The 25523-nt window shown below is 41.6% G+C and overlaps 1 protein-coding gene across 1 annotated transcript in view; it reads right to left on the bottom strand.

The window, feature by feature from the left end:
• DNER (delta/notch like EGF repeat containing) overlaps positions 1–14675 on the bottom strand; it is a 109249-nt gene extending 94574 nt beyond the window's left edge. Inside the window, exon 1 of the mRNA XM_031596333.2 lies at positions 14328–14675. Within this exon, the coding sequence (XP_031452193.1) occupies positions 14328–14549 (222 nt within the window). The 5' untranslated portion in view covers positions 14550–14675. The remainder of the gene's footprint in view (positions 1–14327) is intronic.
• Between the last annotated feature and the right edge of the window lie 10848 nt (positions 14676–25523).

Here is a 25523-nt window from a genome sequence, read left to right on the forward strand (position 1 = left end):
CACAGTTGCGTAAATAAAACATGCAATATAAGCAAAAGTGAAGTGTGCCTTTGGTGTGCCAGCAACTACAGAGGAAAAATTGTTTTGTGATAATCAGGAGAGTTTACTGAGCATTTCAGAAGTTTATTGACTACACAGGGAAACATTTCCAGGGACACAGAACTAACCCACAGAAATTAAGACAAACCAAATGAACAATTCACAAAGGAAGACTAAACAAAGATCTTGCTGCAACTAAACATAGGGCCAAAACCCATGATTGCTGGGGGAAAAAAATGAAGTCATTTCAGAGAACCTGAGCAATCTATGCTTGGTTGATTGGTAACTAATAAAAGAAGTTTCTTTAAGAACAGTCAACAGTAGCAGTACCCACTCTCAAAATATTAAACTACAGCTGGCCCATCATTTTTAGTGTATTTATATATACACACATTAATGGTGGGAGTCGAGTATAATTGTTAAGCTCAAATGTATCATTATAGATAGTTATTTAAAATATTGCTTGACAGAAGTTACTGCTGCACAGCTTCAACAGTAGGTTACTCAAAATCTTTTCCAAAAAGTATACAAAGGTGAATTAAGATACTATGCTGTGTGTTTAGCTAGAAGACAGCAAGAAGCTGAATCATTGCACAGTAAGAGAACCCATAGTATTTTAGTCATTTAATTTTCCACAAAGCATGTTCCCCTTAATGGTAAAATATTGGGGAAAAAAATTTATTCTCAGTGCTACCTCAGTGATTCCCAGGAGTTGCAGAACCCATTCACTCTCTCCTCTACAAGCCATCCTCCTCAGCTAAATTAGTGAGTGGAGCCATCTGCCTCCTCCAGAAGCACTTTTCCAGAAGAAAACTGAAGCAGTAAAATAACAATCAAGCTACGACTGCATCTGGAAAAACTCATTTCAGACATTAGTCCCTAAAACTCAATCTGATCAATAAAAGCAAAACTTACTGGTGGTGAAGAATGATACAGAATGAACCTGGCAAATTTCACAAAACCGTACTCTAGAGAAACTGCCTTTACTGAAGAATTATCTCCTTTGCTCTGGAATAAGAAAAGATGCAATCCACCTACAGATTGTTGCAGACAACAATGCGTTATGTCCTTAGCAGGCAACTTCTACATTCGCTATTGCCTAAAGTAGAAATAAGGTCTAGGTTCTGTTTCTCCGAGTAAAAATAAATAACAGCACTACTTAAAACTAAACATGGTTATGATGTCAGACAATCTCTGGAAATTTTATAAATTTATCAAATGTTTACCAAGTTTCACTAAATTCTTTAGTTCTGTAAAGCTGGAAAATAGTTCTAATATTGTTAAGTCTCTGCTGTAATTACTAATGCTGAGCAATAACGTTTTAGCTATGGAAGGAGCATGATTTGTACAACAAGAGTCAATGAAAACTAACTGGATCATTCTAGTGAGTTCTCTGCCATTCACTACAGAAATGCAAATCACATTTGCTACAGAAAAGAGAGAATAAAGTATCATTACACTTGGAAAGCCATCAGCAATGAAAAAATGACTTTTTTTCTCTAGAATAAGAGCAATTAAAATAATATATTTTGCATCTAACTTTACGACCTCAAAAACAATTCTAGAGACTGATTCTGTCTTTAGCTCATGTAATTTGAAAAAAATCAAATAGCCCACCAAATGAATACGCCCAGCTCCTATCTCATGCTACATGTGAATAAGTGACATCATCCTGGTCACAAATCTAATCCTTGTATATTCCAGTTCATATTGTAATGGCAACATTTAATATACTTTTTTTTATCTATATTATTACTGTTCTCGTGTCATCCTATGGCAGATGTCTAAATATCTGCATTGTAGCCCTAGGCTGTTTTAAGGTGTAAAATTTAGAAATCCATACAGACAGCTGTAAAAATAATTTGGGTTGCTGAATGCACTTGAACAATGGTACATAACATATAATAGGAACACAGAAATTCACAGTCCTTTTATACCCACAATTCTGAGAAAGATAAAGGAACACCTGGAACACTGTGCAGCATCATTAATGCATTTTTTTCAGACCTGGAATACAAGCAGGTGCAGAAGATAAGGTCGGTCGCAGTCGAATTCTCTCAGATGCAGTATGGGAATTCACTAACTATCGCTCTTGCTTTTAGCCAAAGAATTGTCAGGACTGAAATTAAAAATCCCACAATGCCACCAAAATGCAATTTGAACAAGAAAAGAAGCCATCAGGTTTCTTCAGCTTTAGGAGCTTTGCAAGAACCAGGCACTGAACAGTTGTCATTCTTATAAAGGTAGAATCAAACCAGAAAAAGCGTGTGTAGAAATAATTTTAAATACTGCCTTTTCATAGTCACAAGTAACTACTGACTCATCTAGCTATCTTCTACATCATTCCAAACATTGAGAAGGTCAAAGCAAGGGCAGCCTGGTGGTTCTGGAGCACTGCTGTACATGAGGATGACACAGTAGGACCTTGTTCTTCGCTTCCACACTAGCAAACAGAGCAGTGCACTCTTCCATTGCTCAGAGTATATTTAGTACATTAAATCAAAGCCTCTTTAACTGCTACATTTCAGAACACAGCCACAAGTGCTGTGTGATTAAGCCTGAATTTATTGATTTTCTCAATCTATTACGACTGTCTATACCAAATGCTTCAGCTTATCCGTTATGCAAGCTCCAGATTCACCCAATGATGTTTAAACTTTGTCCTTACTTCCTGAGGTTGCCTATATTAAAAAAATAAATGCAGACACACAGAATCATACTCTATATTTCTCTTGATCACATTTACTTCATGAGACCTAAAGAGACTATGAATGACTTGATATTCTACTCATCCCACAGTTCAGTAATGGCAACCAGATCAGTTTCTGCACTGAACCATCCCTATCTCACTTTTAATTCCTTTGGTATTGACACTATTGCTTTTAGAATGAAAGAAAGCAGATTATCTCAAAATAAAAGATACAAGCTCCATCAGCAATTTTCCCATGTGGGATTTTTTTTTGTTAGAATCCTGGGAAAACAGAGAGCTAGAGACACGTGAAGGTCACTAACTGAAAGCCAGCTAGGCTGAAGTAGCTTGAGATTTATAGGACAGAAAAGAATTTGGAGCAATGAAAAAGCAAGTACAGAAAAGATAACTACATGTTTTACTAAAGAAAGTAAGCCACAGATTTTTAACTTCAGAATACACAACACCTACATTATTTCAGCTCTGTCAAAAAGATGACTTGTTGTTCATCCCACTTCCAACTGGCAGCATTTTTAGATTTTAAGAATTAGTTTCATTGACATGTATTTCCATAAACGTACAGGCACACAAGCAAGTTACTACAGGATAAAGCAGCAGATGAGCTTGCAGAGCATAAGCCACTTTAAGACATCTATCTGTGTGTACATACGTAGTGGTACTATGCAACAAACACACATAAGCCTTCTCAAATGAACTTGCTTAGAGCAACACAGAATCGTAGAATAACTTGGGTTGGAAGGGACATTAAAGACCATCGAGCTCTCTTCATAGGAGAAGTGCTCCAGCCCTCTGTCATCTTCATAGCCCTCCTCTGGACCCGCTCCAACACATCCACATCCTTCTTGCATGGGGGGGCCCAGACCTGGGCACAGTGCTGCAGATGGGGCCTCACGAGGGCAGAGCAGAGGGGGACAATCACCTCCCATGTCCTGCTGCCACCCCGTGTGATGCATCCCAGGATGAAGCTAGCCTTCTTGGGGTGCACGTCCAGCTTCCAGCATGAGCATTAGCAGAATTAATCATGTGAACACAATAATATGGATAGTAATTTAACACCCAGATTTTTTCTGTCTTGCTTTTGTGAATGCATTTATTCCTTTTTTTCCAAAAATCACCATAAAACCTTTACAGTCCCCTCAAAAAAAAACAAAGAAAACATCTTCTTCAAAGCGCTAGAGAAAAATAAGCTCTGAAGATCAGCAAGCAATACTCTACAGTTTTACGATCATCCCCAAAATTAGATTAGGTGAGGTAATCTCTAAGTACACAATGAAATATTAGAGAAAATTTTCTCCCTCGACATCACTGAACTGTGCTTCTTAGGGTTAGAAACTTCTGACTGAACATACTGTTTATCAGAAAACACCAGTTTGTTGAGCACAAAGAGTTTTGTGCTGGCATCTCTGACTTGAGGAGGCCAAGTCACAGATCTGTTCATGCTGGAAGCTTTCCGGTGAAGTCTCCCTCCCAAACATTCTGCTCAAAGACCTGGAACACAGTACCCTGTAAGGAGCTTGGAAGAACTTCTACCAGCCAGCAGCTGCTTGTGGTAAAGGGCCCAAACAGGGTTTTCTTTCATACTCTAGGCAAGGAGCTTAGAACATCTAAGAATACAAAACAGAACTGGATGTAAGTGTATTCTGGAAAAGAAAAGTATCCTCAGACCAAGAAAGTCCTCACTGGAAGTCGCTGCAGTACTGATTGCACAGTGAAAAGCATTTACATAGTGCAGAAAGCAACAAAGATGCTGCACTTACGTACACTGTGTGTCATTTCCACACAGTAAGATCTACTAGCATAGGTGTCATTTCAGAGCGTATTTCAATGGATTCTTTCTCATATAAATGTTAAGCATGGCCAAATCACTCCCTACTATGTTTCAATAACAGAAAACTCTCTATATTCCTAAATTAAATACAGAGAGATTTTGGCCCTTACAGAGGTCTGCTCCATACTGCTGATAGCAGAACTTAATAATCACAGGGTTTACCCTCATTGATAAATCCATCACCCATCCAAAAGGCTTGTGGAAAGGCAAAATGACTGTAACTACTGATCTATGATTTCTCATTTGCCTGCAAAAAACATTAAAATTGTTCCAAAGAATGACGTGTCGCTCGGGTGGAAGGGATTTTGGAAGCAAACAGCACAGCTCCAGAGTTCGCCTTACAGAAGTTTGCAGGCACACTGCAGGAGCTCTGAGAAAACCAAACTCAACTGGTTACTGAGATAACTAGCTCTAAGCTTTCTTTGTCTTTAAGAGCCATCATCATGTAGCCCCAGGCAGCCCTTTAAACAAGACACTCCATGCTTCAGCATATTCTTTACCAGCCACATTCTCCTGCATCCTCAGAAAATTATCAAATACACCCATCACTTTCACCCAGTACCTTTCCACGACTTTTAAGAGGCAATAACCAGCCAAATTTTAATGTTAGGGTCCTATTACAGTTATATAAATTAAATCTTAATTTGTCCCTCCCTCAATTAAACATGTTAATTTCCCAGAGGACTCGGCACCATTTTCTTCATTTATTACACATGACATCATCATGAAGTGTGCTGTAGCCTTAAAGATGAACATAAGTACCTACGTCAGGAATCCTCGTGTAACTCTGCTCATTGAAATTCCAAGCCATATTCAGATGAGAACGTTTCTCAGACACAAGAACACAATTTTAATGCTCCATAATGACAGTGGATGCCAGGAAACATCTCTCTCATCACAGACAATGGAATTAGGACTCTCAACACAGGAGGTACTTAGCTCACAAATTATTAGACTTTACCTCTGTTTTTTTGAATTATGTTAATTTAAACTTGCCTGAAAAATAGGTAACAATAGAAGCAGGTGTGCATTATAGAGAATCAGAAGCTATTAACAAGCTGCAAAGTCTCCACGAGACCTCAGCCATAATTTTGGTTTGGCATTACCGTGATTGATTCTTAAATTTAATTCTGATTAAAAGTGTTTAATAACTTGCCTAAGTTTTCTATGGAAGAAGCCACATATCATAACCATTACAAAGGCTGGAGCTTTTGCAACAGAAATACAAACAGAATTTGCATTAAGCTTTATAGATTTGTTGGATTTTATTTGGACAGAATAAGCAGCATGAAAATTGCCATAGTGATTCACAATTATAGGTACTGTATTTAGTGACAAAAGTCACTACCAAATACTTGAAAAGGAGATCAGAGTAACATGACAGGTCTGAAAAATTACAGAAAATTGTCCACATGCTCTCTTTAGCCACATTAGATGATGACTGCCTGCTGCCCTTGAGAACTTCTCATTGGCCTTGTCTCATTTTTAAAGCACTGGCTTTGCTACAAGATTACTTTTTATTCAGACTCTTCTTGGCTTTCTCTATACAAAAAACTCAACCAGCTGTTTCTTCCAAACTCTTCCACACCTTCTAATCACTTCTGCTGCCCCTCTCTGCTGGGTTCCTATCTATTTCTGCCCCGGTTACCTTGTACATGGAGTTACCAGAAGCCGATTCCAAGGGATTAAGTACCACTCATTTATACAAGAGCACAGCGTTCTAAAAGCTTCTGCTCCGTTTCGACATTATCTGCACAGCTTTAAGTGATTTGCACGTTGAGCACCAGCGCTCAGTGAGGATTAGTCAGCATTCCCCCACCTCAGCACGCGGGTCTCCCTGCCGGGTAATCACGGCTTCTGTAGGTACCATTCCCTCTCTCATGCGTTTGTCAACAAGTTTCAGGTTCAGTAGCTCCAGTACGAAGATCACATAGGGCAACCTGGACTGAAAGTGAGGTTGTTGTAAATAAAACGAACCGTATCTTGTTACTCTGTACTGCTCCTACTTCTGGATGTGCTCAGAGTGCTCTCGAAGTGACAATGTGGCTGCTGTTGTAACTAATGCGATGTAATCAAGTGCAACAAAGCTCCCCAAATCATTAATATTCAGTAACCTCACCTCAGCGCAAAGCCCTACTTCCACGCTCAAACAGAATCCCATTCTTACCTCCTTCAAGAACTTGTTTTTCACAACGGCCTTTGCTACAGAAGTCTTTGCAATACTGATCGCTGATCTAACACCTCTGTTTCCAGAGCATAGAACATTACAAAGGGATGTAATCAGTAGAGTGCCAGCTCCAATGCTCCGCAGAACAAAGTACTCTATAGGGTTGAAAGTTGGTTTTCAGGAAGGCTTTTCTTCCACGCAACTTAAATATATTCCGATAGGCCACTGACACGTAATTCAGGTTAGCATTTAAATGCGATGCTTGCTTACCACGCACAAACCAACCTTTTAGACCCCCAGTTATATTCGCTCATAGGGAGATTTCAGACTGCAGAAGTTTTGCAGTGAGAAGCCCAAGCACAAGCCCTGCTACTCCAACTCCCAGTCACACTATTTCCCTTCCATAGCTGTACGCTTTGGTCAGGGTTACAGCAGAACGGAATACTGAATAATGCAGTGCAATGGCTGCACTTACAGGCTGCAAAATGTAAAACAGAACAATGCAAAGTTGAAAAACAATACGGGGCAGTAACATGCATTGCTGCTTACATGTGGGCTACAAATCAGCTTCTGAAAGCAAGAGTGCTTCTCTGTGAAAGATTACACACTTTACCAACAGAGCAACTTAATTAATTTTCCTATCAAGCAAGCATAACTTTTCTTAATTTATATCTTCGAATTCATTTCTGCTGTTCAAAACTGCTGGAAAGCTGCAACAATTGTATTGCTGTTGAAGATTTTTTTTTTCCCCAATAATCCAATTAGAAGTTATGTTTTGTGCAGCTCATATTGATGAGTTCTGAACAGGAGGTATTTATTTTAGTATTGACATTATTTCTGTATGTTATAAATAGGCAAAAATATATCAAAACAGAAAGTTGGACAAAACTTGTTATTAAGTTGAGAGCTAATTTAAAACAAGAAATGGTGCTGTACAATGCCCATACTGAAGTGCTTTTACCTTCAGATTTTGATCTACTAAGACATTTTTAATGAAGTTCTTCCTACTCACGCCAAACAGAGTGCTCTCAGTTGGTGTGGATGCACTTCAAATATGGACACCTTCATTTTGGAAACATTACTCCACAATCACACCCAGGGGAAGTGAACTGAACTTGAGCTCAGTTCACCTCCATTAATAACAACAACAGAAAAAGAAGGGGAATACTATTGAAGACCACCCCCAAATACAGCAGTCAAAAAACAGGTAAGCTCCCAGCATGCATAAATAATGGGGTTCAGCATTATTGGATTCAATGGACTGTATTTAGATTAAGTGGTAATCAACAGGAATTTGTTATCAGCTCAATCCATTCAGCTCAGGAAGGATACTGTAGGAAAGAAAAACAATATTTATTACAGGCACAGAGAGAGAAGAATGGAATAACTCACTTTTAACATTAAAAAAAAAAAAAAAAAAAAAACAACACACACACACAAGGGAATTCAATTAAATTGAAAGACAGAAAATAAAAGCTAATAAAATGATTTTTTCCATGCATTTTATCTGTGGGATTCATTGAAACATGAAAGTATGACAGCCAAAAACAGTACCAGGAATAAATGGAAGACTTGATGTTTAGTAAGAACTGTGTGAGCTATGAGAAAATGTTCCATGCCAACTGATTCTTCAGCTCTCCTTAGGGCTACGTGGACACTGTTTTCCACAGACTCATGTTTGCCTATTTAAATGAAATTTTTCACATCATCTTCTAAAACATCCAGCCTGATCACAGAATGAAGCTGAAATCCTGCTAAATGCCACCTCTGGATTTAATAATCTCCAAGCAGTACTTCCACTAAGGGCAACATGTAAAACATCCTGTGAGGGTCCTCAAAGAGAGGGGAAGTGCCTCCTGTAAGACTGAATCAAGTCATACAAGTCCACTGTTTGAGCAATATTCTCCTTTCTTTGTTTCACCACCTATATTCGGTTTCTCACCTTGTGTTCAAGATAAGGCACTCTCCTGTTATTTTCCTAGCGTCTCCTGAGTCTGCTCCAGTAAAGCATTTTCAAAGTTGCTGATAAACAAATAGCAACATCAAGTTAAGTATTTCAAGGGAAAGGAAAATAATTGTAGGTTTTAAGCAGATAACACTGCAAAGTAATTCTCTCAGATCAAAGCAAATAAAAAATGTGATGAAAAATAACATATGAAAAAGTTAATTCAGCGTATATCTTCTACTGTTATTTGACTACTTTACGTTTGATCTGTTTCTTTAAAATCTTTAATTGCCATCAAAATCTAAAAAAAGAAAGTAAAACCAACACTTGAATGTTTTTCTTGTAGAATGGAGTATTACAGAGCACTGTTCATCTGGTGACTAACACATATAAAGAACTATTTTCAACAGATATTTAATTTTGAGAGCATTTCAGCAGACTGAAACAGACCGTAAAGATTCACAACAGTAAGTACAGGTAAAAATACCCCAAAAGTAACCACTGGCATAACTGAGGTTATTAAATCACTCCAGTTTTGTTCTACAGAAACTTAGAATAATTTGTTTAGATCCCATGGCAAGAATTACAGCACAATTCCTGAACAACTGCTTTGGAAATTGCTGAATTATACTTCTCTTACTCACAAATTTTCACACAATATGCTGATCTGAAAAGCTAGAATTTGACTGAAAATATATTTTTACTACTGTTGGGGGGGGGGGGGGGGGGAGATGTTATAATAGCTTAAATAAAATGTGGGATAAATTACTTTTTCATTTTCAGTTTTTTTGTGCTACCATTCCCTGTATCTGATACTCGATAGCCAGGCTGTAGAAATTCCTTAGTTTGCCTGGCAGCAGTTCATGAGGTATCTGGATAGCACAAAAACTCACAGAAAAGGTTGCAGGTGGACAGGGGCAAGAGGGATTCTCTAACTCAACCGAGAACCAAACACTCGGGCAGTTGGACCAATGCCCCATCAGGGCCCTGAATCTCCAAGGAAGAAGCTCCTACAACCATTCCAAGCACCTGATCCAGCGCTTGGCCTCCATCGTTGCAAGAAATGTTTTTCTCCAATTTAACCAGAACTTCCCCTATCTAATGTGTGTGTGTGCCACTTCTCGTCCTTGTACTGACTGCACCTCAGAACAGACTTGCTCCATCCTTCTCTGTGGCCACCCATTATGAGGCTGAAGATGGCATGTAGCTTCCTCTTCTCCATGAAAAGCAAGCTGAGCTCACGCAGCCACTTTTCACGCACGGAACACGCGCCCATGCCAATATTTAAATTCATCTACTCTAAGGCTCAACTGAGAGTTCACAGTCAGTCAGCAGGAGGTGACCAGGTAGCTCAGAACTCAAGACCAACTGTGCTCAGATAAAGCAAGGCTCCAGGGCTTCCTCTAACTGCATGATTTACTTTTGCTAAAGACACAAGAGAGAACAGAGTGGCCACATAGCAAAATACTTGCATCACAATAGACATATCATCTAAGAATATGCCCTTCATTAATGAGAACAGAGAAAGAATAGCTTCTTAAATACGTTAGAGAACTCATTGTGAAGGATTTAGAGACCTTTCATTAGTGATGTCAGCACTTAATAGAAAACAGGAGCTCATGAAGAATTAATCAGGATAGCGACATAAAGGTGATTTAGCAGTTAGATTAAAGGATGTCCCTCTGCATAGCACTGTCTAGTGAAACCTGAAATAACCCGGCCAATGAAATTTCGTGCTATTTCTTCAGAAGCATTAGACCACTGAGTCAAGAAATAACAATCCTTCTCTTTTTGCTACTACAATACTTATTTCAACACTAAACCAACAGCAGTTCCAGCAGCGGCCAGCACAGTGCTCTCAGAAGTAAGAGAAGGTCCTCCACAGCCCTCGGAGTGCAGAGCACAGGGCTGCATGCAGAGCACTGGGCAGGCTGTGCACAGCTCAGACGCTGCTCCTGTCCCAGCTTCTCTTCCTGCCACAAACTGCGAAATTATGAAGCGCTGAAGAAAAAGAGGCAGGGAAATTGTCAATCAAAGGGGAGAGGGGTGGGGGAAGAAGTAAGAAGCATGCACGATAGTATTTAAAAATCGTCGAACTAATGTTTCCCTTCACAGATCTGTTAGTGAAATTAGCATTGAACCAAATAACCATAATACAATTTAATGCAATTAACTATGTTTAGATTTTGCATTTTTAAGCAAATAACCAAGTCTACAATTTTCTATTTAGTTTGCATCTCATGTCTCTAAAATTATTCCAAAAGCTACCTACACAATTCAATTTTTTCCTAAAACTCTCCTGATTGAGAAAAAAAATCACTGTATTGGATTATATGTGTGATTAGAAACAGCAGAAGAGTCATTACACTATTGGTTAGAAAGGAAGGTTAAAGATCAATTCTCAAAGAAAAACACATGTAAAAGTTTAGGGACTATGTCAGCATGAACTGCTTGACAGCTATTAAAGTTATTTCATTTTATTTAATCAAATTTTCTCAGTTTAAACTGAGAATTGCACAACTCCAAATTCCTGCAGAAAGGCACCTGAATTCAGTGCAATTTTTGTTCAGTTTCATAGGGAATACGTGTGATTTCTCTGCTCAGCCCAGAGTTTAAGATCCCCCAACACAATGACTCTATTTACTCTTCACACAGACGAGAAATACGGCACAGAGGAGTGGGGGAAAAGATCAAATCCATTAAAAGAAGCAGAGTTAAAATACAGCAAGGTCCCACAACACAGAATCATAGAATCAGCAAGGTGGGAAAAGACCTCTGAGATCATCCAAACTTACAAAGATGATCAGGGGACTGCAGCACCTCCCCTATGAGGACAGGCTGAAGGAGCTGGGCTTGTTCAGCCTGGAGAAAAGAAGGCTGCAGGGTGACCTCATTGCAGCCTTTCAGTACCTAAAGGGAGCCTACAAACAGGAGGGGAATCAACTCTTTGAAAGGGTAGATAACTGTAGGACGAGAGGAAATGGTTTTAAGTTGAGGGAGGGGAGATTTAGGTTGGACATCAGGGGGAAATTCTTTGCAGAGAGAGTGGTGAGGTGCTGGAACAGGCTGTCCAGAGAGGTTGTGGATGCCCCATCCCAGGAAGCGTTTAAGGCCAGATTGGATGGGGCCCTGGGCAGCCTGGTCTAGCATTAAACGGGGAGGTTGGTGGCTCTACATGGGGCAGGGGGGTTGGAGATTCATGATCTTTGAGGTCCCTTCCAACCCTGGCCATTCTGTGATTCTGTGATCCAGTCCAACCATTCACCTATCACCAGTGACTTGAAGCCAAACAATTCGTAACAAAGCAATCTTGAAGTTCGCCAAACAAATTACATTCCAACCCTAAGTAACTTGAGACGTACAGACATGAATAATGCATAGCGTGGATATACTAAGATCACTTTTGTTATATGAATCATGAGTAACAAAACAACTATAACATAAGGGTTGGATGAAGGCCAAGTTACTTCACTTGGCGATAGGGAAGCTCTACCTCGACCTCTAAAAGTATCTCACGCACCTGATGACACTTTTGTTCTTTGCCTCTCTCCCCTGTCAGCATCAGCATCATCAAGTGCATCACAATCAGTCACAGGAAAAATTTCAATGACAAAATCTTTTGGCAAGCTCAAACTTTGTTATCAGTCTCTCTATCTTAATAATTTCATTGCACCCAGCTGATTTGTAGGCACATTTAGAGCATTTTTCTTCCATTCTACGCCTTGATGCGTGTGGGAAGGAGGAGAGAGATGCTGCCTTCCCTACAAAAAGTAACACAAAAGTAATTTTGTCTTTTGGCAGTTGTGGCTCCAAAGAACTCCACTTTCAACAAACTTACCTCCAATGACCCAGGTATTTGATCCAGGTAACCAGTACTGTTCTTTTTGCCCTCTGGGTATTGCCTTCTCCAAGTCCAACTGTCCAATAACAACCTCAGAAGCAACCTCTCTAAATACATTCCACTGACCCACGTGGTTTAACCCATAGCTTCCTTCATATCACTTAAGGGTTAAAAATTATTTTATTTGTTAGTTTTGAATCAGTGAACATGACCGTTTCCATCTGAATAATAGGAAAGCTCAAGAATTAATGCATCCGTGCAGTATTTATTCATTTTCAATTTTGATACAATGAGCAAAACCTCAACTGTGGATAACAGCAACGTGCTTACATTATCCCTTTATATATTAAATAATGACCTGCCCGCTCTCTAGTTAATTAAGGTTACATTTCAAAACCCTACCAGAGTTGATGCCCACGCTTCAGCTGCTGACATGATAGCCAGCAGTGGCATCCATTTGTTTATCGGTTTCTTTTACAAGAGTCATTGCTCAGTACTTTATAAAAAGAATCAAAACGCACCGCGCTGTGAGCCTCCCCTCATCAGTTAATAAAACCGCTGTGAAAATATTGCCTCGCTCTGTATTGAAGAAACAATTAAAGCCGGCTCCCCAGACACAACACTTCGCAGGAGGTAGGATGTCAGCAAGCGTTCCATTTTACAAAGTCTTTAAAAAGGTCATTAATCTTTCAGTCATGGATGCGGACGCCGGAGCCTAACAGCGGCGAGCAGGAGCAAACACGCAGCGCTCTCTTTCTCTTTGTAGTGACAGAAGCGCGCTAAACTCTTAGGAGGCCGGCAGCTAAAATTAGCCGAAGAGAACTCTATTTAATCCGCTTTAATCTCCGACTTTACAGAATCTCATTAGCGTTAGTATTTTCACTTTCGTTGCTACACGGACCCAACGGAGCCGCCTCCAGGCAGGTGCCGCACCGGGAGCGCAGCGCTCCTCCTCTCCGACTTCGAATTCACCCTCACGGCCAGCCCTCGCTAAGCGTGTTCTCCCATCTACTCAGCTGTACGATTTAGGTACGCCGTAAGCAAGGAACAACCCCCACACCCCTCAGAAAAAAAGAACAAAAAAGACTGTGTCTGCTTGAATTATGGGCTCCCACACTGAAGCCGTCGGATCACACAGCGCTGCCCCATGCACTGCAGCCGCCCCGCGCGCTCCGTCCGGCGCTGCCGTCACGCACACACCGCAGCCCCGCACACACCGCAGCCCCGCACACGCGCAGGGCCCGAAGCTCGCTGTGCCCGCTTCTCCCCAGAAGAAGTTGTTCTTCTGAACTGCTGAACGCGCTAACAAAAGCGTTTCATCCTCAGAGCTAGAGACAAAAAAGATGCCTTCACGTGACAGTGCGATTTTACATTATCCTGCACGCCGCTGTGACCGCGCGTGTCGGGAAGGCACCGCCGGCAGTTTGACGCCATCAGCGCTGCCCCGAGCTCTCGGCCGCGCGACCCAACGCACCGGGACCCGGCGGAGCGTCAGCGTTCGGCGCGGCTTTCGAGGACGGTTCTTTTCACCGTGAAACGACCGATACCGAACCGAGGGAGAGAGCCGGCCGCGCCGCGGCGACCGCCCTCGGTCGGCGCTGCCGGGGCTCCCCCAGCCGACCCCCCGGCGAGGGCAGGGCCGCGGCCCCGAGGCGCGTCCCGAGGCCGGCGCGGACAGGGAGGTGCCCGCGGCCGGGGCGCGGCGGCTCGAGGACGGGACGGAGCCGCCCGCAGGCAGCGCGGGGACGCCCAAGGGCAGCGGCGGGCGCGAGGACGCGGCGCGGAGGCCGCCCTTACCTGGCAGGAGGCGCCGCTGACCCCCGGCGGGCAGGCGCAGCGGTAGGCGGCCGCGGACGGGAGGCGGCGGGGCGCGGCGGGGAAGCAGGTGCCGTTGTTGCGGCAGGGCCGGCTGAGGCACGGGTCCGACCCGGGGGGCGCGGCCGTGGCCGGCGCGGGGAGGCAGGCGCGGCGCTGGGCCAGGGCGAGCAGCAGCAGCAGCAGCGGGGCGGCTCGGGGCATGGCGGCCGGGGCGGGTGCCGCTCCGCTGCGGGCACCGGCGGGCAGAAAAGGAGGGGACGGACGGAGGGATGGATGGAGGCGGCGGCCGCCCGGCTGCTCCCTACCCCCCGTTCCCCGGGCAACGTGCGGGCGGGGACTGGGCGGGGAGGAGCCGGCCGCCGCGCCCGGCAGGGGGCAGCCGCCCGCCCGCAGCGCCGCCCGGACCCGGAGCCGGGCTGCAACGGCGCGGGGCGGGGCGCGCGGACGCGGGGCAGCGGGAGGCGAGCGCGTGTCCGGCCCTCCTGCTGCTGCTGCGGCGGTGGCACGGAGGGGAGGGGGGCTGGGGGGGGATAAGGGGGGGGAGGGCGGGCCTGGGTTCAGCGCACGCCCCTGTAAATCAAATCCTGGTGCAGAACTTGGCGTTCGCTTTTTGGTTGTTGCTTCGCTCACACGTGTCATCTGCCGCTACTAGAGCTAGGTAAAGACCGAAGGAGAAGGAAGAGAGCGTAAAACCACAGAATGGGCAATAAAAAGCTTTAGAAAGTGAACTTCTACGTTTTCTCCATGAGGCAGATAACAGGCAGCGCGAAGGTTAGCTGCATTTCCCGACCTTCCTGGCAGCCGCTTCGGCAGAAGTATTAAAACCCGTAGCAACTAACGTTGGCGGCAGCACTGGGGCACAGCCTGCGTGAACCTCAGCGCCTCTCGCACAAGTAACGGCTGAAGGCTCATCAGGGCCAGAAATGACGGGCAACGCTGATGGAGCCGGGAGTGCAGGAGGGGCCGGCGCCGCCTGGATGCCGTATTGGATCCTGCAGCCAGGCTGAGGAGAACTCTCGTTGCTGCTCGGTTACCTGACGAGCCGCCTTGCTGCCGGGTTACTCCCGGTACCTTTCAGCCGCACATCTGTGCCGCGCTGGCTCCCCCTGCTGGCTCCGCTCGCCTCGCTCCGAACTCAGCGGGCCGTTCAGATGGAGCCGATCCGGCGGTCCCAGTTGACGGCGGGTCGGTGCTGTGTTCACCTGCAGGCACTGCGTGATACAAATAAATGCAGCGAGGCAGTACACGTACTCGAATTAAGTTGCTTCTTTATATGACAGCTATCTCCTCCTTAAGGTTAACTTTTTTCTAACGATGGTTCCTGGAGCTCCTTGTGTGTTGGCCCAGAAGACTGCTGTAGTTACCAGCACAGCTCATCTTCCTTAGTGATCACTGTCATACCCCAGAAACAAAAGGGGAAAAAAGGAACTGGAAGACATTCTTCCAATTTGGAACTGAACCACTACTGATTGTTTTTAAGTACTTCTTCCAAACAATTTTTGCTATCATTTTGCACTGTAAGAAAAAAGAAATCCTAATCTGCTAAGCTTGTTCCAGGAATGTGATGGTAATCAATGCCAAAGGCCACAGCTGTGTCAAGTTATAACCATTGTTTTTGTTCCATTCCATTCACAAAATCTACTGCCTTGTTCTACAAGAAAATAACGTGGTTTGACATGATTTATATCTGATAAGTCTGCAGAGGCTGCTCCTTGCCCCCTTCTCAGTGCCCTGAAATGGCTGCTACATACAGCCCAGAGCTCTGTAGCACTGGATTTTAAAGCAGCTGCACTGTAATTCTGTGTCCTCCTGTTCAGTCAAAAAATGTTGGCCCTTTCACAGTCTCCCTGGACTCCACCCTCCCACACAGCCTTTCAAAGATAGTTGTTAACAACAACTTTCCTAGCGTTCTCTGACCATCGCATAGAGCAAACCAGCAGTGCAAGCTGGAAAGGTGTTTTACTCTCTAACCTCATCTCTTTCTTTTGGCTTAAGCTCTTCCCCTGGCTGACCTTTGTGAAGGACAGGACATCTGAGCCCCTGTTCTTTGTTCTTTCTTTGTACCCTCAAAGGGTTCACTAACTCTGATGGAGCTCCAACCTATGTCTTAGACTTAATATACTTCAGTATAAGGCCATATATTAAGTAAGCGTTGGAAAGAATAGTTTCAAGACTGACAGCCAGACCAGATACTGAGTTCTGTTGATGTAGGAGTACAGTATTTGCAGAAGAGAACAACTGAAAAGCTAAACTAGTTGACACATCTGACAAAGCATGGCGTAGCTGTATCACCTGTATGCCCTCTTTTTACAGAATATAGAACCAATGCCTGCATTATAAATTTCACTCTCATAAATAAATATTTAACTATACAACAGCAAATATTATGCTTAGCTAATTATCTACTGATTTTTCTAAGATGCTGTGCCTTTTTATGCATTTTAATGTTCCGATACACATAGTTTAAATAATATTAGTCAGCCCTCCACAAACAAATTGCTAATTGAAATATTCAGCAAGGATTCAAGCTGTCTGCTTCATTTACACTTATTAGACATAATACAATTCAAATTCTAGCATCTAAGACACTAATAAGCTAAGCTACATTACAGCTTAACGACTTATTTTGATGTAGGAGTACTCATCCTCTGGTGGCTTGAAGGAGATTTTGCAGGGCGTTTTTTCCCCCCTCATCTCTCTGTTCTGTTTAAATATTTAGTGAGGAACAAGAATCCCTGATTTCCCAAGGGGAAGTTATGTGCTTTAAGTGTCCCCCCATTACAACAGTCATCTTTTTTCAAATGCTGATGCGTTCTTTTAAAACCTCCTGGTTTAGTTAGGTTGCTCTTTAATAGAAGAGGAGCTATTTGGATGAGAGTTATAGTGTTAAAGCTTTCCCAACAGTACCTGATAGGACCCCAACAGTACCTGATAGGACTAGATGATCTTAGGGGTCTTTTCCAACCTTAACGATTCCCTCCCTGATGTTTTGGTCAAGCTGCAACTGAGATTTTCCTCACCTCTCCTCAGCTTGCACATACTTTCTAGTGGGGAGATTTTTGTCCTGTGTACAGCATCAAGCAGAACACGATTGCAAGTACAGCATTCAGAAGCCAAAGATTTATCACCTACTAGGAATTTTTTTTTAACTTTTTAAGAGAAAAGATCTTCTTAAATCCATTAAATATTGTTTGTGATCTAATAATTTTAGCTTTTCAAGAATTCAGATGGAATAAGGCAGTTTCAGTTACTTAATTGTTGTCAGTATAAATATTCTTATCAAAGATACTTTGGCTCTTCCTGCTGTTACTTCTGGGCGGCCCACATGTTTGACTCTTAAACACAAGAATGGACCTTTTCACACCTGAATCATTGAAAAAAATACTACACAATACTGTGCAACAGTGTACAGTGCTGTTTTCTACACTTCATAGTATGTTCATAAAGTCTTACAAGATAATAAGAAATCAGTAATACGTTATTTGCTTTGCATTACACAAGAAAGGGCAAAGCCAGGCATTACAGAAATACAGGACAGCACAAAGGACACAATATGAACCATCATAACAAGCCATTAGCATTGGACAGCAGTTATCATTTACCATCACCTTTTTTTGTGTCTGCCATAGGTTTTTAAAGTTGAATTTGAAGGTGGCTGAGGTAACTTGAGAATATGTACAGCTGCAAGGTGGAGAACAGGAGAAGTTCCTTCTTTGGAAGTTAGAAAGATAAGGACCTTGTACATGGTGGAGAAAAGAGATAAGAAATATACATGCAGAAAAAGAGATGGTTGACAAGCAAAGCCATTGTCTAAAAATGAGTTGTATATCAATCCTTTAATTGTGAAAAAACAATCTTGAATAAATTGTCTTTGCCAGTTAGGAAAATGAAGCTAAACAGAAATACCAATTACATAAAGGCTGCATATCCATTGAGAAATGTATGCAGATCAGAGAAGCCTGCTAAGCAGAAAACATCAGCTTATTTAGATCCATTATGAATGAGGGAATTTGTTTTTGAGGCCAGGAAGGATTGTAGGATTGTTGTATTAGAATAAATAAAGTGTCCAGAAGTGTGGTTAAAAGCATTATTTTGGACTTAGGGGTATTAAACATCTGGACATAAGCGGTGTTAGACTGGCATTCGGTCAGCAATAGTCTTCTCCAGTGCAGAAAAATAAAACAAGTAAATCAGTAGAATGAAGGCTGCAGTTGAATGTGTTTGTGTGCAAGATTGCTAAATTGCTAAAAAAAAGAGCTGTGAAAGAACACGAATAGAAAACCAAAAATGGGACAGTAGCTGTAACAGAATGAATGTTGCAATGATAACAGTGCTAACAGAAGACAAGAAACATAGCTATATGAAATTGGTAGCGTTTTTATTTTGTTTATTCTAGTAATGGTGCTTCCACACTCGAGTTGAAGGATTGATTGCAACACTGTCTGTTCTGCTCATTAATTTCTCTTGTACGTTACCCAGTCATGTTTTCAAAAGTAAATACTGTATTTTAAGAGATCAGTGCTGTCAGAGACTGTACCTGAGGCAGGAGATACCTGCAAGGGCCAGTTCTGTTATGTGAAGAAGCATGTGTGTTCTCACTATAATAAGCCGTAGTTCTACCATTAATTGTTTCTGCAGTTTTTTTCCCCCACTGCCATTCTCATTACAAGTATTTTTCTACGAAGAAGCATTAATGAGCCATCCAACCATCTATCAACACAGAGGGAAATCTTACATGACCTTCTCAGCTCTAGCTGCTAACACTATGTTAACTCAAAATCAGGCATCCCACTGCTGTCAAAACCAGTCAAATATTGTTGAGAACTGCCTTCAGAAAAACGTGCATCTGATTTCAAACATGATCTGAATCTCTTTTTCCACAGGATCCAAGCTAAAACTCTATATAAGCATGATAAACTTTTGTTAGATGTATTTTACAGGTGAGTATTGCTAAAAGTTAGTCAGTAACACAGTAAAGCAGGAGATTAATTATATAACATGGTAAAAGATACCTGGAACACCACCATGGGCATAAAGCATTACTAACATTAACATTGTCCTATTCAAATTACATACAAGGAACAGAACTTTTCTAGTCTTTTGTGTTGCACATTCCTAATTTTACCTCATCTTTCAATTTTCAGGCAAGTTCAAGATGTTATTTTCAGTCATTGCCTGTGAAAACTGTTCTTTCTAGAAAAGTCTGTGTATGGAATCTCCATAATTGCTATGGAATTATCTTAACTACTTATTCTGGAAGTTGTTGGAGGTGACAACTACCTGCTGTGACAGAGAAACTGAGCCAAAACACCACCAAAACACTGGTGTGTTCAGGAATGCACCACCTCACTAAATACTGAAGACAACTAAGATGCCAGAATAAACTTCTGGAAGTTAAATCCTTTTAACTTCCTTTTACTACTCTTACAATCAATTAAGACCTGTAATTAACTGTTGGTTGAAACAGTCTTATAAAACTGAAAATTACTCACAGTTTGCAGCTGCAGAGACCTTAGTCATTTCCCTTCATTCTGTTGGAGAATTTAGAAAGCTTCTCTCTGCATATACATTCATTCTATTGAACAAAAATTGATAGGATTTTGTTGCAGCATGAAACAGAGGGAGACTATTTCTGATGAGTATCAACTTCTTTTGGATTTTTGGTTAAATGCATGCACGCAGTTTTGATTTTAAGTTCTAAATACAGTCTGCTATTTTTGAAACTGCAACATGTTTTAGTAAAACAGATTTATCCAGTTGGGTCTTTAAAAACCCGGGGATGGAGGCTGCACAATACCTCCAGGTCTGAGGAGCAGAGGGGGATAATCCCTTCTCTCAATGCAGCAGCTGCGCTCGTGTGAGTGCAGCACAGGATGCTATTGCCTTTCTTTGCTGGCAGGGCACGCTGCTGACCTAAATTCAACCCTTTTCAGTAGAGTTGCTCTCCAGCTAGTCAGTCCCTTTATCTCTCATTTTAATTCTACTAGAAGAAGGTGATGTTGCTGGCCTTAAATTGGAAGTTTTGTCTCCAAATTCAGTGTTACTAAAGCTGGAATAATTTCGCTGTTGAATAACTTTGCTCCCATCCTTCTTCCATCTCTTTCTGAATAGCATTTGTGCTTTTAGCATTGCTAAATAAGGCTTGCTCCTTTGCATGCCAAAGAGATAACAAACGCGTGACACCTGAGTCATTAGTAACATCAGTACTCATCAGTAAATTAAACATACCAAGCCACCAAATGAAGACAAAAATTAAATACTGCTATATGAGAAATACACTGCAGAGAATAGGACTGTGGGAAAATGCTGACTTCAGGAAGGAAGCAATCAATTGGAATTTTATTTTTTAACCAAGTCTCTTAACACTTCTGAAAAAAGGAATGATCTGCAATACCAGGTTGGTAGGAGAGGTGGGGAAATAAAAGTGCTCCCCCGTAGACGACCTGATCTATTCCTAGACCATGCTTTGCACCACCTGCCTGCCAAAGAGCCTTCTGCACGTCCTAAGGAGCAGGGGAAAAAAGAAAGGAGCTGCAGTCAGACCAAGCCTACAGTTAGCATATATGGATGGCGGTTAAAGGAAAAGTAACACATGATATTTGCCCTAATATCTCAATCTAATACGGTCAAAGCCCTCCTGAACCAAACAACATTTAACTAAGTTGGGTTTGTTTTTTTTTTTCCTTTTACAACTCATTTCCTGACTGACCACAAAGCACGCTGAGGTCCCTGTGTTCCCTGAGAACAGTGGCCTTACTTTACTAAGCATCTGTGACATTGATCCTCGCTATCAGGTACGTTGGGTCCTTTTGATATTTAAGCTCATCCACCAGCTGAAACGGCCACAGGAGGTGTGGGAGATAAAGCGGTACCAATGGAACTACTGAACTATTTTGCAGGTCTGTCCTCTAGAGAAGTATGATTCCATAATATCTAGCTCCTAAATTGAATGCCTCTAAATTTAAGTGTCATTTATAGTTACATATTTGCCAAAAATTTTGTTGCTAACTTACTGCAGTAATTTTACATACGAGGGTAGGAACCTAAAAACTCACCAATTTCTCTTCCAGTAGAATCCCACACTCACGTCAGTTAAAAGCAGATAGCAGCCTGCAGCACCATCCAACAGCTAATGAAATCTTATGATCTTATCTAACTTTCTTTCACGTGCATCTTTGGGAAATAACTGTTTAAATAACTTCATTATTGGTTTACAGTATATGAGATGATGGTGTTTAAGTTTACTTGCAGAAATGGGAACTTCTTCCTTCCGTTTGTATTCCCAAAAAAAAAAGGGGGGGGGGTAGAATACTTACAGTCTCACCTGCCCGCTGTCTCTAATGAGGACTCAACAAAGCCACAGGGTAGGATTAAAAGCAGGGAAAAGATAAGGGGGGGGGTAAGAAATCCTAACGCTTGTTGCCTCCTCCTGCCTCCCCTGCTACTTACAGCTTAAAATGGACAATTTTCTTCTTAAGTGTAAGATGATTAAAATGTCACAGGAGTTGGAATTCCCCTTCTCACCTTTTTAACTGGGAGAGAGGGGCTCCATTTTCAACTCTCCCCAGGTTGTTTTTATTTATTTAATGTTTTTCTTTTTTTCCAAAAGGCATTTGCGAAAGTTGCTACAACACTATGACTCTGGACTTCTTTTTTTTAAATCCTAGTGTCTTGAAAATACTGGACCCATCTTCACTGCTTCACACATACATGCACACACACTGCTTAGTTCTTCCACTTATAGTTCAAGACTTCAGAACTCCCAAGTGCACAGAGCAAAGGAAAAGACCCCAAACCAGTTCTTCCTCCACCACCCCACGCACAAAAGATTTCTGCTCAGTACACGCACGTTTCAGTATCAGACATGGCACTTCTGTAAAGGAATATTCTACATTAGCCCACTGAAAGTCTTCGAGCTCAAACAGTAGAGCTGTGAAATTAATTTCCCAGTTGATAAATTAACAGTTTTGGAAAACACGCAGTTTACCATCCTGCAGGTGGAGCACTGCATGGAGGTGCCTACTCCTACCCTTCAGGCAGCCAACCACTAAGCTGAGCAGATCTGTTAAAAGTGAGTTAGGAGAGAAACAGCAAGTTGGAGGCACATTCCTTATGACACCACAGAAAGAACTTTCTCTACAACTCAGTAAGCATAGCACAGAGGCTGTGTAGCTCAAACCTTCAAGAAACTAGAAAAGTAAAGAAAACAAAAAAGGGCAAGCCTTACAAAGGTCCAGTTAGCACTAAGACCTTTTTCCTCTTCCAAACTTTTAATTGTAGTGTGTCAGCAAATCTGACTTTTCCTGTGCCAATTCAACTTTAGACAAGCTTTTTCTTTCTTACAGGATGGGAACTGTTATTACGTATTTGAAGACAGGTTGCTGAGGACAGGTGGGACAGGGCCCAGGAACTCTGCAGGTGACATACCTACCTCCTGTCACTGCTGGAGAACTGGCAACAAGTGACCCAAGCACTTGGAATGTCAACAATCACAACCAAGGCACCCACCTTTGTAGCTGAAGCTCATAACGGAGGAAGACACATGGTGGAGGGTTTCTTTCAAAGGGAGATCCTCACCAGTTACATTACACAAGCAGTCTGCATGTGAAGTTGTACCACCTGATCAAGTTTGGCACCAGGCATGGGAATTTTAGTAATGCTTTGAGCTAATTCTTGTACTTTTTTTCTATGGATTTTTTTTTTTTTTTACTACAACTTACTAATTTTATTTCAGACATGCCCTAATCAAATGTTCCTTTCAAGAAGAAAACACCACTGCTCAATTTTAGCAGTGGTCGTGTGGCACTTTCCTCATGAACTGATGACAGCGGCAGTAAAATCATTCTGAAGGGTGTGAAACTCATCCAACTCTGTAGCTGATACATTGTTCATCAAAACTAGTTGAATTTGACCACGTTAAGAAAAAGTCTCAATTCTAAGACAGAAGTACAGAAACCAGTTCATTGCTAAACCGACGACACATTCTTCTGAGACTACAGTCCATAGCAGGCATTCGAGCACATCTACAGCTGATTTTAGCAAAATTCTCCCTTGAAGTTCCTGTAAAGAGGCAACGTGTAACATCCTGCCCCACCCCACTGCTGGTTCTCCACTTGCAGTTACAACATCTCCGCTCAGGAAGTAGTGCACCACACAACCTAACTCTCTTCAATTCATTCTTATAACCTGCTACCTTTAAAGACAGACCATTCTGCCAGTGCACTAAAAAAGCTGCCCTAGCAGAGGGAAGGAAGTGTCACCTAAAAGGGTTTAAATTTATTTTCAGGCCAACTACATCCTTGGCCTGTACTGCAAATGACAGCCAGGACAACAACATCAATCACTTGGCACTGGAGGCACTATTTTTTTTCCTTCCTTTTAAAACAGGCAACCAACAACTTATTTTCCCAGTGAAACAGAGTTACGCAAATGGCTTTATATCAAATTTGAAAACACCTCAAAGTCGATGAAAGCCAGATTCTAGAGGGAGACAACAGGGGTAAAAAAAATATCAATACACATGATATTTTAATACAAAATATTAGCTTTTTTTTTTTTTTTTTTTTACACAAAAGTCAGTTTTTTTAAAATATAGAACCTTAAAAAAATGAACAAATTGCTATCCACACACTATAAACACTTCTTTGTGCTCAGTTTGATCAAGTTATCAGAACAATTTAAACACCAGTCCATAGTTTAAACACTGCCTTGAAGTTTTATGAAAACTGCCGCACTGTGCACTACCATTGTACGTACAGTGTGAAGCGCCTTCTTTCAGCTTTAATACCATAGAAGAAACTGTTCAGTTATCAGGTTCTTTGTGCAAGGATTTCACATTCTACTCATGCTCATGACAGATTTGCATTACACTTCAGTTGCACAGGCATGAGCAACCACATGTAATTCTGTGAATGTTCACTGTAGGAATGTCCATTACATGGATTGAGATACATATTCTGAAAGTACAAGTTCTTCAGCTAGATAAAAGAAAACTTGGTATTGTTAGTTTAGGGGAAATGCTAGCCTGATTAACCAGAACTTAACAATTGCTAAGCACTGAAATGAATTTTGATTTCTCAAAGTTGAATAAAAGTAATTAACTATCATATTTTCACAGAGATGGGCTACATAGCAGGTGCATCACAGGATGATACGTAATCGCCCATTTTTTGAACCCAGAAACAGAAAAAAAATTTCCCTCTAAGTTGGAGGTCTTAAAAGGTCTGGTTTTAACTGCAAATCATCCACAAGTTGCAGGCTGTTAGCCAAGTAGATTTAGGATGATTTACTTGCATTACAGTAATTTACACAATTGAACTTTATGCATACAGTACAAAACTATGAACAAAAAGGTGAAGCAAACTTTTTTATTTATATTCAGGTAAAAACATTAACCTGATGAAGTAAATTATTGCAGATTTGAGAAATCAGCACATAAAACAGTTGGACAGAGCATTGCTTACAGGTGCTTTATCTGTGTCAAAAGACAAAGGCTGAACTGTTTGATCCAAGCTAGCGCTGAGGGGAGAAAAAATAAACTACAAAAGTAACCCAGAACTTAGATCAAGAACAAGAAAACTGTTTACTCAAACAGGGAATTAAACAATTTGTCTTTTAAAAAAACTTTACATCAATTCAAAATGCTCTGGCCTTACCACAATACACACTGGCCAGCCCAAACTGTTGGGACTTGAACTACATGAAAATCTTCCCAGCCTCTAGTAAGAGGCCTCTGCTGCCTGAATCACTGTGTAAACAGCTCTAGAGCGCCGACTGGTGAAGACTTCCACCAGTATATCCTACCACTACAGTAAACTATGCTATAAGAAAGGTTCTACCTAGTTACAAAGGCTGAATTATATTGACAATATATATTTGATTTCAGTAAAATTTAAATTATCTTAATCAGAGAAAGAGGCATGGAGCAATTAAATGCTCACACGAACCAAAACATAACAATTGTCGAATGTTGCACACAAAAGAACCAAGTGAATTGCACATCAGACAATACATAAGGATGGGTAAAATTAGAGGCAGGTGAGGGTACACAGAACTAGTCTACTAAACTAGATTTGTCAAATACATGGTGTATTTTAATTTCTGTACTTATGTACAAAAGTTGTCTTTGGAGGAAAAATTTCAGACTTCAGCTAGATGGATACACACAGCCCAGTA

The sequence above is a fragment of the Phasianus colchicus genome, chromosome 10 (genome assembly GCF_987193195.1).
Source record: "Phasianus colchicus chromosome 10, bPhaCol1.hap1.1, whole genome shotgun sequence".
Taxonomy (NCBI): Eukaryota; Metazoa; Chordata; class Aves; order Galliformes; family Phasianidae; genus Phasianus; species Phasianus colchicus.